Source organism: Rattus norvegicus, chromosome 16 (assembly GCF_021556685.1).
Source record: "Rattus norvegicus strain SHRSP/BbbUtx chromosome 16, alternate assembly SHRSP_T2T, whole genome shotgun sequence".
Lineage (NCBI taxonomy): Eukaryota > Metazoa > Chordata > Mammalia > Rodentia > Muridae > Rattus > Rattus norvegicus.
This window is the reverse complement of record NC_141549.1, coordinates 87,249,645-87,264,052: the sequence shown is the minus strand read 5'-3', so window position 1 is coordinate 87,264,052 and position 14,408 is coordinate 87,249,645. Positions and strand designations below refer to the sequence as shown.

Genomic DNA, 14,408 nt, shown 5'->3' with positions numbered 1-14,408 from the left:
GACTTACATAAAGTAATCAAACCACATACCCCAGATTTTAAATATTATACTGTCGTGTACCGGGCCCAATGCTTTAGTAAATAGTTCTGGCTAAACCGTTGGACAAAATAATGGCGGGACTACTGTTCCACAGTGGAAGAGTAACACACGCATCCTTGTTTCAGCTGCACATGGCGTGTGCCAGTGGCTACAAAGAGGTGGTGCTGCTCCTCTTAGAACATGGCGGAGACCTCAATGGGATGGATGATGGGTACTGGACACCCCTGCATTTAGCAGCCAAGTATGGCCAGGTGAGGTGGTTTCCTAAACCCTTCCTGAAATATTATCGAACAATTAACGAAAGGGAACTTTATGCTTAATTTGGATTTGCTTTCAATTTATATGCTAATCATTATATAATTCGACTCCTAATGGCATCATCTTACTATACAAATAATTTAATAAGGAAAAGTATTGACTTTCCCCCTCCTCTGAGCTCTGAGCATCCCAGCTGAGCTCACTGGAGAAGTTCTCGGCCACGGTAAATGTCCTTCATAGAATTAATGCAGTTTTCATACTGCAACATGGAGAGCCAATGACGCGAGTCTCTCAGTGTTCAGTTTGCTTTCCGCACTTTGTAGATCTAAAGTGAAATTACATTTTATATCCCATTTTACTCTGTAAATAACACTTCATTTTAATGAATAAAAGAGGTTGGATTGACACCGTGTGTGCTGCTGTGACCAATTACACAAGAAAAGCACCTTCGATGATTAGATATTTGTTTCGGCTCAAGGACGTTGAGGATATCAGTGCAGAGCTTCGTGGGTCCACACCCTCAGGCAGAATACAGTGGTAACAGAAGTGTTTGACACTGGGGTATCTTCACTGAATGTGTTTTAAACTACCTGTTTCAACCCCATAAGCAAATTGAAGAACTATAGAAAAATGCTTCTCTCTGACTTAGCATAATTACAATCAAAAGGAACGAGAAAACGGGCAGAGCAGAATCTTTACCTCCTACTGTTGGTGTGCCAGTTACATGTAATAGCCGTGACCTTTCAACAAAGAACTAGGTTTCCGGATTTGTCTCCTTCCAGAAATGTCCCCTGAACGTGTTGCAGTTAATGATCCCAGATCCGGCCTATAAGCTGGCTGCTCTCTTTGTACAAATAACAAAACTTTCCACACAGTGTGTCCCAGCTAGGCCTGCAGTCTTGGCATGGAGGTGGTGACCTGAGACCCTGACATGGTACCCAGTGGTGGCATGATGTGCTAACAAGCTCATGAGGCAGAGCCACCATAGGCTGAACTTCATTAACCATGAGGCCAAGGAAATCTTCCCTTCTTTAGGTTGTTTTACTCAAATATTTGGTAATTGTGACACCAAAGTAACTAATACAGACAGTTGGCACCAAGCGTGAGATGATTCCCATGGCTGTATCTGAACATGTGGCCTTCAAGCTCTCGGGATTAATTTGTGTTGACCCATGCTGGTGGCCAGTGCTGGGAAGCTGGCCTCAGGTTAGAGAAATGCACAAATGACATTCTTTTAAAGGTTGGCTGGGCCAGCTAGGTGGCTCAGAGTGCAAAATGTTTGCCATGCAGGCCTGATAACCTGAGTGTGATCCCTGAAAATCACATATAAGGAGAGAACTGATTCTCAGATGTGAGCCTGTGATATCCACATTCATGTGCCCACACATGTGTGTGCACACATGCACATGTGCACACACACACACACACGTACACATACAGAGACACATACACACTCACACTCACACACATACACTCTAATAAATAATAAAAATAGGAAACAGCAGATTTTATTTACTGAGTATCCTTCGGTGCTGTGCAGGTCATAGACACTTTTCATGTGTTGTATGCATTTTCTCTCACATACACTAATCACTCACTAGTTCTTTAATTGTTGTACTAGGGGAGTACCCTGCCACTGAGCTACATCCCTGCCCCTGACTTATCTGTCAGGGTGTGAGTGGACTTCCCTAGAGTGCGGTATGACTATAGGCTTTTAATGCCACATGTGACTATAGGCTTTCAATGCCTTGTGTAACTAAACACTTTTATTGCCATGTGTGACTATAGGCTTTCAATGCCATGTATGACTATAGGCTTTTCAATGCCATGTAAGACATCGTGATGATGTGTGTGGCCAAAAAGCCAGGACTTTGGTGAATGGCTAAAGAGAAGAAAAAATGGAAGCGAAACACCCAAAAGTAAATTATCTCTCCACAAAACATCATAATAGGAACTTTATCGCACAAAATGTCTTTTTCAGGTCCCTGGGAGTTAAGCGCTGTTTGATAAATAATTTTTCCTAATATATAAATTCTGAATTAGTTTGACATGTTCTGAGAAGAAGCTAGGAATGGTAAGGATATCAAGAATAACTTTACTCTTAGTCTCCTGCCATTTCAGGAACCTGGACCGGACAGTGACCCTGGGCATTAATTGATGAGTTCTTAGTATTCTGGGTACTTACTGATGCTCCTCACTGCCCTGGGTACTTATTGATGCTTCTTAGTACTCTGAGTACTTACTCATGGTCCTCGGTACCCTGGGTACTTACTGCTGATTCTTAGTTCCCTGGGAACTTACTGATTCTGGTATTCAGTGCCCTGGATACTTACTGATGCTGATCCTTAGTACCCTGAGTGTTTGTTGACAGGTCTGACGGATCCTGCATGGCAGTGCTAATAAAAATTCTCTTTATGCTGCAGACAACCCTGGTGAAGCTCCTTCTGGCACATCAGGCAAACCCCCACCTTGTGAACTGCAATGGGGAGAAACCATCAGGTAAGTTGGAGCAGGCTGGGAGCCTCTTCTTTTGGCACAGACACTACTCATCCATCACTGGTGCAGCCTGAAGTATGAGTGGAGGACACACACACACACACACACAGAGAGAGAGAGAGAGAGAGAGAGAGAGAGAGAGAGAGAGAGAGAGAGCACGAGCTCCATAAGGGTTCTCTTCGCTGCTCTGTGAGATTCTTAGGGCATTGAGTAAACCTGGTCCACCACCACCTTTCTTTCACATAGTTTTTACCCACTGAGCCCTAGACAGGCAACACGGCAGAAACTCTTTCACTCTCATCTCCTTTGTTACTTTGTTGCCAGCTACTCACCTATCCTGATACTTATTTTAATTGTGTTTTCCTTGAGACTATTTAGGCTTAAGCACAAACTAATAGTTAAGTGCTAACTCAGATCTCCAAACTCTTTATTTCAGAAGGGTAAATGCTTCTGAAGACTTCCGTAATCTTCTTTGCCACTAATAGGATCCTGCATCTAATGCTCTTAGTTCTGAAGCTTTTAAAATTTAATGCCTGCTACTTCTCATTGCTATTTTTGCCATATTAATAGGAGAATTCAAATAACAAAGAAATGTCTCACGTAAGAAAGTATAACAGTCAAAAATTGATCTTTAGAACAAAATAAATCCCATTTTCTTCTTGTACCTGGGCCCTTTCTAATTTAAAAGCCCTTCACACTTTAACTCCCAGTCTAATCACTGCTAGGAGTAAGTGAAAACCAGAGTGAGGGACTTAATCTTATATCTTTATTGAAATTAAATTGCTTATTGTTAGTTGCTTTATTGTGTTTGTTAAAGTAAATCAAAGATCGAACAGACACGAGGGGACAGTTCTTAGTTGCCTCAGACTTTAGAGTTAAGTTACTACTAGTGAGAGTCTAAAAATCTTATCATGAACTGAGATTGTTTTACTTGATTTAGTACTTTAAATCTAATCATAAGGATTAAAATGGCAGCTGGTGTAGCACTTGAGGGCAGAAGCTGAAAGAGTGCTAGGAGTTCTGTGCCAACCAGGGCCATAGATTGAGTGCCAGATGAGTGGGGGCTACGCAGTGGGACCCTGCCTAAAGTCCGTCAAATCAAACAAAATAATTTAAAAAACAATAAAAATTCAAAAATTGTAGTTTTTTTCTCTTAAAAACACATTTGCTGGCTTTGTGTCTTATTGGATGGTTCTGTCAGGAGATTTTGTGACCAAATCCCATTCTCAGCTTCTTCACAGACCAAGGAGATGTGACTGACCCCTGACCTTATACATGCCTATCCGGACATCCTCGCATCATCTCATTTTGAGACTGGTGTCACGTGTTACACAACCAGTTCCCAACAGCAGCTGGCACTCATAGGGCCCAGGAATGATTCAGCTTCTAGTTCAGCTCCAGCCCTGGCCACTTACTTGCAGTGCACAAAGATTCAGACAGCCTGCTTGCTCCGTGTTATCCCTGCAGAGCCTGCCATCTTCCCAGTTCCTCGTTCATAGAACCTTGGCAATGAGGCACAGCACTGGGCCTGGCATAGAATCTCAATCAATGTGTGTTCATTAAATGAAGGCGATTGTGGTATTCTGCATTTAGTTTATAAGTGGACCAGGAACGCAGTCTCCCATGTGAGGCAGCGGAGGTTGCTTCTCCCTTCCCACTACTCTTCGGTAGACCATTCACATCATAACAGAATACTGACAGGAACAACATCTCATGGTCTAATGAATTTGACAAGCCCGTAAAGCCACTTGCCTCAAATGTACAGACACCTATGGCTGCCAGACTTAGTGAGGGTGGGGAAGTGGCTGCCTCCACAGGGCTCTCAGCTGGTGTCAATGCAAATCTTCTTCAGATCCACCGGGTCTCGCTGACAGTTACTGCTGGTTATAAATTTGGACGATGCATGTCTATACCATAGCCCACATGTGTCAAGGGGTCACCCTCAGTGATCGACACTTTCAACAGAACAGTAAAGGTCATGTCAAACGGCCAGAAGGGCTACTCTGTCACAGCGAGGAGCTACAATTGGTGTCCGGAGTCAGTGGAATGAGCACACATAGTCTTTCCAGTTTACCTGCCCTGTGACTTTTCATTCCCCCATTATTACCCACTGCACATTTATACTCACTTCATGTGCAGTTCAGTGCATCCCTGGTGCAGTGTGACGGGGTGGGCTTGGAAGATGTCAGACTCCGATTTTTCTCTCTCCTCTAAACCTTTGCGGTTTCCCGATGGGCTTGGTGTACTTACTGATCCATTCTTAGTTCAGCCATGTCTGAGTTGTGAGAGGAAGTGCTGCCCTGTCCCCCCCCCCCCACGGCCACGTCTAACGCCCTCACTGTGTCTCGTAGACATCGCTGCCTCTGAGTCTATTGAGGAGATGCTGCTGAAAGCAGAGATTGCCTGGGAGGAGAGAATGAAAGAGTCCCCGTCTGTTCCTAGCTTAGCACAGGAGGAGCTGTATGAGGAGATCCTTCACGACCTCCCGGAGCTTTCCAGTAAGCTGTAAGTACTTCCATCCCAGTGTGTTGCAGCAGCCGGACAATCCTCTGGAAACCAGCTGTCTCCACCACTTCTCTCGGTCACCCCACATGGCACAGAGAAGCTCTTGTCTTTCTACCCAACACTGTAGTTGGTTATTAGCAGAGTTACCAAAGAGGAAACCGACTGCCGATGATGATGCATTTGGCAGAACTAAAGACATTAGCGTGACTTCGGAAGGCGTCACTATACAATCAGCCTTCGAGCTCCAGTTGCCCTGATAGCAGTGTCCCAATCATTCCCCTAGAGTCTAGCTGAAGTCACTCATCAGCGATTATCGTAATGGATGACTGTTCTGAAGTAGCAAATGCACGTATGCCTTATTTCTCTCCTAAACATAAATGTAATGGTTCCCCGCTATCCAAAAGAAAAGGTAATGCTTACAGCTGTTGAGGGGTGGAGTGATAATCGCCATTGCTTTCAAGGTCTGAGAAAGTAACACCACGTGTAGCTGATAAGGCAAGGTAGCTCACTCTCAATAATGACCTGGGGCATAAGTGTACACTTGACTCATACTATGATCCCCGTTCTTGCTCTGAATCCTTTGGCTTCTGGGTAACTCAGTGTATAACATGAACCCTCATGAGCTGCCCAGGAGAGAAAAGGCAGAAAGCACACTGACAGTCAGTGTGACGGGAGAGAGGGGCCAACAGGAACAGACTGTTCATGGATAAGGGTGTTCTGAGAGGATGGAAGTGTGTGTTTTTCTAGAAAGGTAGCTGTGACCGTAACTGATTGACTCCACCTTAGCATTGTGTTATGCCTTTCCAAACACATAGACAGCAAAACATAACCAAAGTTGAGGCTGCCAACAGCCCATCGAGAATAGCAGCAGGGATCATGGGGCCCTAAGCAAACCCAAACAATTGACACCTCCCAGAATATGGAGGAGGAAAAGTCATTGTCCTCAGCTGTGTACCAAATAGTGAGCTCCTCCCAGCTCTGTAGCTGTACAAACAGTCCTGTATAAAACCACTGACTCCCACAACACAGCAAGAAGGCATGCATGTGGGAAGGGGCTCTGTAGGGAAGACTGGAGTGGAGGAGAATAGAAGCAGGAGAGAGAGAAGGGGGAGGGGGAGAGAAAGGGAGAGGGAGAGATAGAGGGAGAAGAAGAGGGAGAGGAAGAGGGAGAAGAAGAGGGAGAGGGTGATAAAAACAGAACGCCCAGATATGTGTATGAAATTATCTAAGAACAAAATTAGTCAACAAAAAAAGAAAATTTTAAAGTATAAACACAAGATTACATTGAGTAGGTAAACACCCATCTTTGTATGGTTCATAGCTTCTTTTGTGCTTTATTTTATTTTAAAGGTGAAAGAGAATATGCAGTTCTAATTGGTGCCTTTCGTGGTTTTCCTATTATTGACTAAACAATGGATTAATCTGGTTATGAGCAGGATAATCAATGTCTTATTTGTTCTACATGGTTATAATGTGGTCTGATTACATTGTTTTCCTGCTGCCTTGACTCTGTGGTAAATTGTAAATAGATGAGGTCAGTGGTGGATGACATCTGAGTCCTTTCCACACTCTTTTTTTTTTTTTTTTTGTAGTTCTTGGTTGTGACATATTTTATCATTTCTATTGTGCAGTTATGAATACATATAACAAGAAGAATATATATGTGATAAAAACCCCACTAAAAGGGTTGGGGATTTAGCTCAGTGGTAGAGCGCTTGCCTAGGAAGCGCAAGGCCCTGGGTTCGGTCCCCAGCTCCGAAAAAAAGAACCAAAAAAAAAAAAAAACCCACTAAAGTGCATGCTTGTTTTGAGGGCTTGGGTTTCCATGGGGGGTTTTTTTCGGCTTCCAGCAATTGTCAGTAATTGCTGCAAGGCAAGGTGGAAGTGAGCAGAGTCTGGAGGAAGCAGAGCTTCATCCCCCAAGCTCCAGCAAAAGACCAAGCATGTGGATAATCTGTCTCCATTGTGATCCTGGCTTTTGTTTTGGACACATTTCTGAAATATGGTAGCAACTTCTCTATGAGAAGCAAACCAGGGTATTAACATAAAGGTAGGAAGTAACATGTATCACTGACAGATGCTTTACCCACTATCCCCAAAGCCCCATTCTTCTAACTCAGATGTGCACAGTTCCCTTTCCCACCTCCTTTGGGAACAAACTTGGAATTTTGATATCTCTCTCTCTCTCTCTCTCTCTCTCTCTCTCTCTCTCTCTCTCTCATCTCTTTCTATCATAGCTTCAACCCTCTGGAGTCTCCAGTCCAGCTATTCCTAGAGTCCCATTAAACTGGATGCTGTTCTTTAACACAATTCATGCTAATTTGAATAAAGTGTTCATTTTTCCTCTGCTCCCTCCTCCTCCTCCTCCTCCTCGCCCCCCCCTCCTCCTCCTCCTCCTCCTCCTCCTCCTCCTCCTCCTTCTCCTTACTTCTTCCATCACACTATTAATAAAGACCAAAACCAGGGTCTCCCAAACATGGAGCCAATGTGCCAGTGAGTCAAACTGCACACACCGTGTATAACCTTAAAGCTTTGCAGTTTTATTACAAAATCTCATCTTCCAGCTGCTTGTAGAGACCCTGAGCTTTAAGGAAACAAAGGAAAAGTTTGAAAAACCTCAAAGCAGCAGTGGGAAAGCAAATGGGGAACGGAATATGCATACCCTTCTCTGCTCTGGTCAGGCAGTCATGAGCGGACCACAATTATTCCCTTAAGGTCATTGTGCCTTACCTGAGACAGAGTGGGGTGCATTCAGTGATCGCAGAGGGACAATATGAACAGTTCCACAAGGGTGTTTTGGCTTCTGTGACTTGGCTTCTTATAAACAGAAGTTTGTAGGGGCCCTGAGAAGTGCAGGTGCTAGCTCTGGAAAGCGTTCACCATGAGCAGGCTGCATTCTCAACAGGACCTGAGAACTAACCCCTAGTCAGTGCCTGAGGGAACTTCAGATCCCTCTCGGCACAATCAAAATCCACAGAAGCTGAGACCTCCTCCCATGCCACAGTCAGAGGCTATATTTTCATCTGTCTGCACATCGAGTGGCAGCTCCCAGCTCTGAATGACAGCGTGTCAGCACCATGATGGATGGACTAAATGTACTCTCATGTCCCCAGCCCTTATTCTGCAGGCTTCGCCGTTACTTCATCTGCATAAGGCGTGCTCACCTTCCTGGCCATTCCAACCCTGACTTTCCATTCAGGTCCAGAGTGTATTTCACCAGCACCGTTGAGAGTAGAGTGACTCTCTCTGGGATTTCTGGGATATAAGAAACTCTTCCTTTCTGCTCCAACTCTGACTGCCTCTTGAGCATTTTGTGTGACTCATGGTATCACAACCAGACAAATAATGCATGCACCCTGTCAGAAATGCATGTCTTCAATTAATATTAATTAACATTAATAAACAGGGATGGTTTGTGCTATCGTGTCATCTCATAGTCCCTGAGCCCAAAGACCAAGACAGATGAATTCTTGCAATTTAAAACCGCCCTAGTTGGAGACTCACATTCTACTTTGGTTAAAACAGGAAAACCCGTTATAAGATGACTTGCTTGTATTTTTTTAATAAGTTAGTAGACTGCTCTTTCTGCAACAATTCGCATATCAATGTTGCCTCACTTTTAAAAAGAATTTCACAGCCACAGATCTCATCTAATATATACATTCATTCATATTCTACAGGACACACAGCCCATTACGCATCAAATACTATGACTACCTGGCTAAAACTCTGCAGGATAGAATTGTAAAGTTTTAATAAAAGTATCAATCAATTCCTGAGGGATTTTTTTCTCAGGCGGAAATCTGGGGCTTGGGAGTTTTTGGTCTTATCATATTGTACTTCTATTTCCAGTTTAAAAATAAATTCCTATTTATCATAGTTCCTGCAGGCACTTTTTCCTTTTTCCTATTTCCCTTTTTGTTATTTATTAAAATAAGTGTTGACTAAAACCAAGCAGAGGTCAAAGGCTGGTCCTTGTCATTGCCTTCCCAGGGAATTCCCAAATTCTCCACAGTTGGGGCTAGCGCTGACTTGATGGCCTGGCCTGAGGCTGCTTTTGTTACCCCTGTGTTTATGGAGCCTGGTCTTAGGGAAGGCTTCTCTTAGAAAACACGGTATTACAGTTGTTTCTTCTGCTCCTCACTGGTAAATTTCTATTACCAATATTGCCTTTTTTTTGTTCTCAAAGTAAATCTTGTTTGCTGAGGAGAAGCCAGGAGGTGCATAAAACGCCATTAATTAGCCTCACAGAGAAGCAACATCAGGATAGACAAAAGCTGCCTGTGAGACTCTACTTAAGAGAAATAGGACTTGATTCTGCTGAGCTCAGCTCTTTCTTGCGAACTGGTGGACGTGCTTTGTGGTGCCAGGCAGGAGGGTGCTCAGAGTTGTGGTCAGGGACACAGGACACTGAGACGGGTGACAAAGCAGTGAGAACCTGTAGTTATCATAAAAGCCTTCCAAATTATACTCTACTTCCCCAGCAAGATTAAATACACAAATCATTTATTTTTGTGTATTGAATTTGGTATCAAATTCAAAAATACATTTACAGTGGCATAGAACATGGATTGTGCAGGGATAATTGCAGTCAGTCACGCGGGAGGTTTCAATTATGAAAGCTACGGAATACTGAGAGAAATTAGCAAAGACCAGAGCAGTCAAGAGTTCTTCAGAATGACAAAATCCGACACTGTTAGTATTGAAATTCTCTTCAGATCCATTTGTCAATTAACCACATTCATCAAAATCCGGACATTTCTGTGAAAACTGGCGTAGATTCTGAGTTTTGCATAAATATGCTAAGTGCAGTGAATAGCCAAAAACAAAAAAAAAAATCTTAAAAGCTAACAAAGTTGGATGTTTTGTGTGAGTTAATACTTCCTGAGACAGGAATCAATCAAATCAATACAGTAGTGTATCAATGCAACACACAGGAGAACCCGAGACAGACTCACCAATGGCCAATTGATCTTCACCAGCAGATACAGCTAATTAGTTGAGGAAAGACGGGCTTTGTTCTCAAAATGGGGGCGGAAACACTCAGACAGCTGCAAGACACTGAGCTGTGATTTATGGAAAACCACGTAACGAGGAGGGTACACGCAGGAGAGAGACCACAGAGCTAGAAATTCCAGAATAAAGGCTAAGGAGTGAACCTTGCTGATCTTGGGTTGAGAAAATAATTCTTAGATAAGACATAAAAAAGGAAAACCTTTAAAAAATTGAGTATATTGCTATGGAAATAAACTGAAAGGAATGTAGGGAGGAAGACTGTCTTCAAGTATTCATGTAAATATTTGTGTCCAGAATATTATCTAGAAGCAGAGAGTCTCACCCAACACTTTACTGAAGAGGCATTGCCTGAAACTACAAAAGAACGAAAATAGCCAAGTCAATTCTGAGAATAAAGCTGGACGTATCTCGCTCCTGAGTTCAAAGTATTCTACAGACCGGTCTCAATCAGGAGGAAACTGGATTAGAACCGTTAGAGAAGTAGGAGAGAACAGTGACCACGGAAGTGGAGCCAAACAGGTGTGGCCAGCCGGGCCTTCACAGTGACTCATGGAGGGAAACAATGGCCTCCTCTGTAGGTGGCCCTGTGACAGCAGGACACTTGCCTGCGAAAGTCTGGTTCTTCACTTTATACCCACAGAGATGCAAGGTGGAGGTTAATGCAGATGAAGGATGTGCTTTCTAAGCACGGGACCCACAGAGAGAACATGGAAACTCCCTTAACACAGACCTTGGCTGTCATTTTGGGTTTTTTTTTCAGATATGGTGCCAAAAGCACAAGGAACAAAAGCAAACATCCCCAAGAGGGATTCCACCACACCAAAAGGCATCTGCACAGGAAAATACATCACCAAGGCCGGTAACATGACTCGGCAGACAAAGGACACGCCAACAAGCCTCATGACTTGAGTTGGATTCCCAGGACACACGTGGTGGAAGAAAAGACACGAATATTGCATATGTACTCTGACAAACACATGCATGCCCCACCACACACACACAATCATTCAATGTGATTTTAAAAACATATAACAAAAGAATAAGCGTTGCAAGCCTCATAAATGATAAAGGTCAAAAATATATGAGTTCACAGAACCCAATAGCAAATATACAAGAAAACAAAAAATAAAACATGTAAAAATTTAAAAATAGAAAACAGTCTTAAGGCTTTGGTATTTCCCAGAGAAGACACACCAAAGGCCATGAGTCTTTAGGAAAGTACCTGCTATCTCTAACCTGAAATAAAGGAAGGTCCAAACCCCAGAGAGATAAGACCCTACTACAGCATTAGGATGGCTGCCGTGGAAGAGACCCAAGGCAGTTCCGGTGGAGGTGTGGAAGGAGGGAGCTTGTGCTCTGGCTGGGTTATGGGAAAACACAGAGGTTTCTCAGGAAGTTAAAATCCACCTGGCTTTGTGAGTCTTACCACTGCTGAGCCTTAGCTGGAGGAAAGTGAGGTAGGGATCCTGAAGGCCTACCTGTACTCTGTGTTCACATCAGTGTTCCTCATAATGAATAATATAGAAAAGGTTCTCAGGGCTGACTCTTGGGGAGATAGGAACCCAAGGATAAATCTACACTGGGGAATTATCAAACTAGGAAGATAATCCTCCCCTTGGCAGCATCATGGGATACACCTGGGAGGCATCCCCTGAGACAGAGCAAGGCAGACTGACAAACGCTCAGACCTCACAGCCTTGCTCAGGTAGAAACTCTAAAGGCAAATCTGAAAGGAGCAGAGGGTGCAGCAGTGCTCGCTGAGGACCGGGGTCACAGGTCCAGATGTGCAGCATGATTATGTTCCGAGGGCATAGGCAGCATGTACCAAGTTACCACCGTGCACGCCCTAAACATAGTCAGGTAGCCAACTCAGAACAGCTAGTCTGGAGCTTGAGAGAACAGAGCATTTTCTCACAGAGCATTTGTGAGTGACTGGGCAGAGTCCATTCCGTTATGAGTGGCGCCATCCCTGAGCTGGCAGTCCTGGTTTGTATAAGAAATCATGCTGAGTGAAACATGAGGAACAAGCCAGGAAGCAGCACCCCTCCATGGCCTCTGCGGCAGCCCCTGCCCTCCACGTTCTTGCCCTGCTTGAGTTGTCGTCCTCACTGGCTTTGATGGTGAACTGTTGTGTGAAACCATGAGTGAGATAAACCCTTTATTCTCCAAGTTGCTTCTGGCCACAGTGTTTTATCACAGTAATATAAACCCCAAGAGAGCAGCGGGAGGCTCAGTCTCAAAATTAGGTAGAGAAGGAATTGAGGACATCTACCTCTGGCTTCCTCATATTCCTCTGCAGGCACTCGTGCGCGTGCACACGCACACACACACACACACACACACACACACACGAGAGAGAGAGAGAGAGAGAGAGAGAGAGAGAGAGAGAGCATTGTACTATATACCTACAACAAATCAATTTTACTATTTTACTGCATATGAGACAGATGAACTTAAAATTCAACAGAACAAGTTCAGTCAACTCTAACCAGAGTTATCACCACTCCCACACATTAAATGACACAACTGTTTGCATACATCCCTTGATAAAATGGACGTGCACTTCTGCTTCAACTCTAACAGTAAAGCAGCTTGTTCTTAAACTTTGTAGTAAAATGTCATGTTGCAAATTCAGTAGTTACTTTGTGGCGAATATTATGAATTCAGGGCCTGCGGTAGCTTTTGTTTATATCTCTCTTTGCCTTGTTCGAATTGTTTGGAAGTTACAAGCATTTTTCTGTTTGCAGTACGGTAGTCCTTAACACTTAATTTTTTATTCTAATATTTCAATACAGACTCAAAATATTGCCTATGGCTCTGTACCTTAAATCTTACACCCATTGTATTTTAATCATGATTATAACTTTTTTCATTTGTTTACAAATCCCTCTTTGCATTTAAATTCAGTGCCTAGTGCAGCTGTACACCTCAAACAGCTTTTAAACTGCCTATTGATCTTTCTATTACAGTTCATGTATCCTGGTAAACATTTTCTTTTGGAGTTGAAATGAATGTATTGTTTTTGTTCCCTTCAGAGGTAAAACTGAATGATGGGTGGACTGAAGAGAAAACTTTACGTTTCCTGCAGCTTACAGGACATGTTTTTCTCCGAGTAAACATAACTTCTGTAGCCCGGTCTCCTGTAGCTTTTGATTGATACAACAATGTTAGAAGAAAACTAATTATGGTATTGATTGTTTCTTGTAGCAGTCCTCTGGTGCTACCAATTGCCAAGCAGGACAGTTTGCTGGAAAAAGACATTATGTTCAAAGACACAACAAAAGGTCTGTGCAACCAGGAATCCCAGGATGGCCCTCCTGAGACCAGCATGGTGAGCAGCTCCAGCAAGCCAGAACAGGTAACTATGCAAGGTCACTGTGAAAACCTACAGCCTCGGAAGCTAACCTGCTACTTTCCATTCAAGGATAAGTTAAAAATGCATAGGCTAGGGTTCTGTTTAAAATTCCTGTCAATGTGGTCATTCTACCGGTCACTAACAAATACAATTGCTATTTAATTTTAGAGAAGTTTGAATTTTACAGTATGTTTTCAGGTGTCTTTGATCATTAAGTAGTACCTTTTTTTCTGTTTTTCCATTTCTTCCAACTATCCAGATAAATATAAGTTGTTCAAAGATACACAGAGAGGCGTTTCTTTTTAAAGGAAGCTATGATATGGCGCTCTCTCTCTCTCTCTCTCTCTCTCTCTCTCTCTCTCTCTGTGTGTGTGTGTGTGTGTGTGTGTGTGTGTGTGTGTGTGTGTGTAGTCACTTAAGACCCAATGGCTAATGTAGGGGAGATTGCTTTGCTGTTTGAAGAGTTATAAACTTGAGAAACAGACATTAATGCTTTCTTCCTTCTGTGAGAGAAGTGATTTCCTGTGCCTGGTGCTTTGTGAAGGGCAGGCAGAGCTATGCTTGCTCTGGTTCCTATTTCAGTGTCTCTAATTCAGACTACTGTATCTTACTCATTTTCCAAATACTCTCTGTTCTGCTGTTAGTTTTGTGATGGTGGAAAAAGAATATCCTGAGAAAGGCAATTTAGGCAACAACGTTTATTTTAGCTCACATTTCCCAGTTACAATCACTCATTTCA

The 14,408-nt window shown here is 43.2% G+C and overlaps 1 protein-coding gene across 4 annotated transcripts in view; it reads left to right on the top strand.

Annotated features, from left to right (window-relative positions):
- Positions 1 to 14,408, top strand: part of Myo16 (myosin XVI) — a 479,886-nt gene that overhangs the window by 200,782 nt on the left and 264,696 nt on the right. For all 4 annotated transcript variants that reach the window (XM_087587464.1, XM_087587462.1, NM_138893.2 and 1 more), the window contains 4 exons: positions 165 to 290; positions 2,721 to 2,796; positions 5,145 to 5,298; positions 13,522 to 13,672. In XM_087587464.1, coding sequence (XP_087443590.1) covers positions 165 to 290; positions 2,721 to 2,796; positions 5,145 to 5,298; positions 13,522 to 13,672 — 507 coding nt within the window. The remainder of the gene's footprint in view (positions 1 to 164; positions 291 to 2,720; positions 2,797 to 5,144; positions 5,299 to 13,521; positions 13,673 to 14,408) is intronic.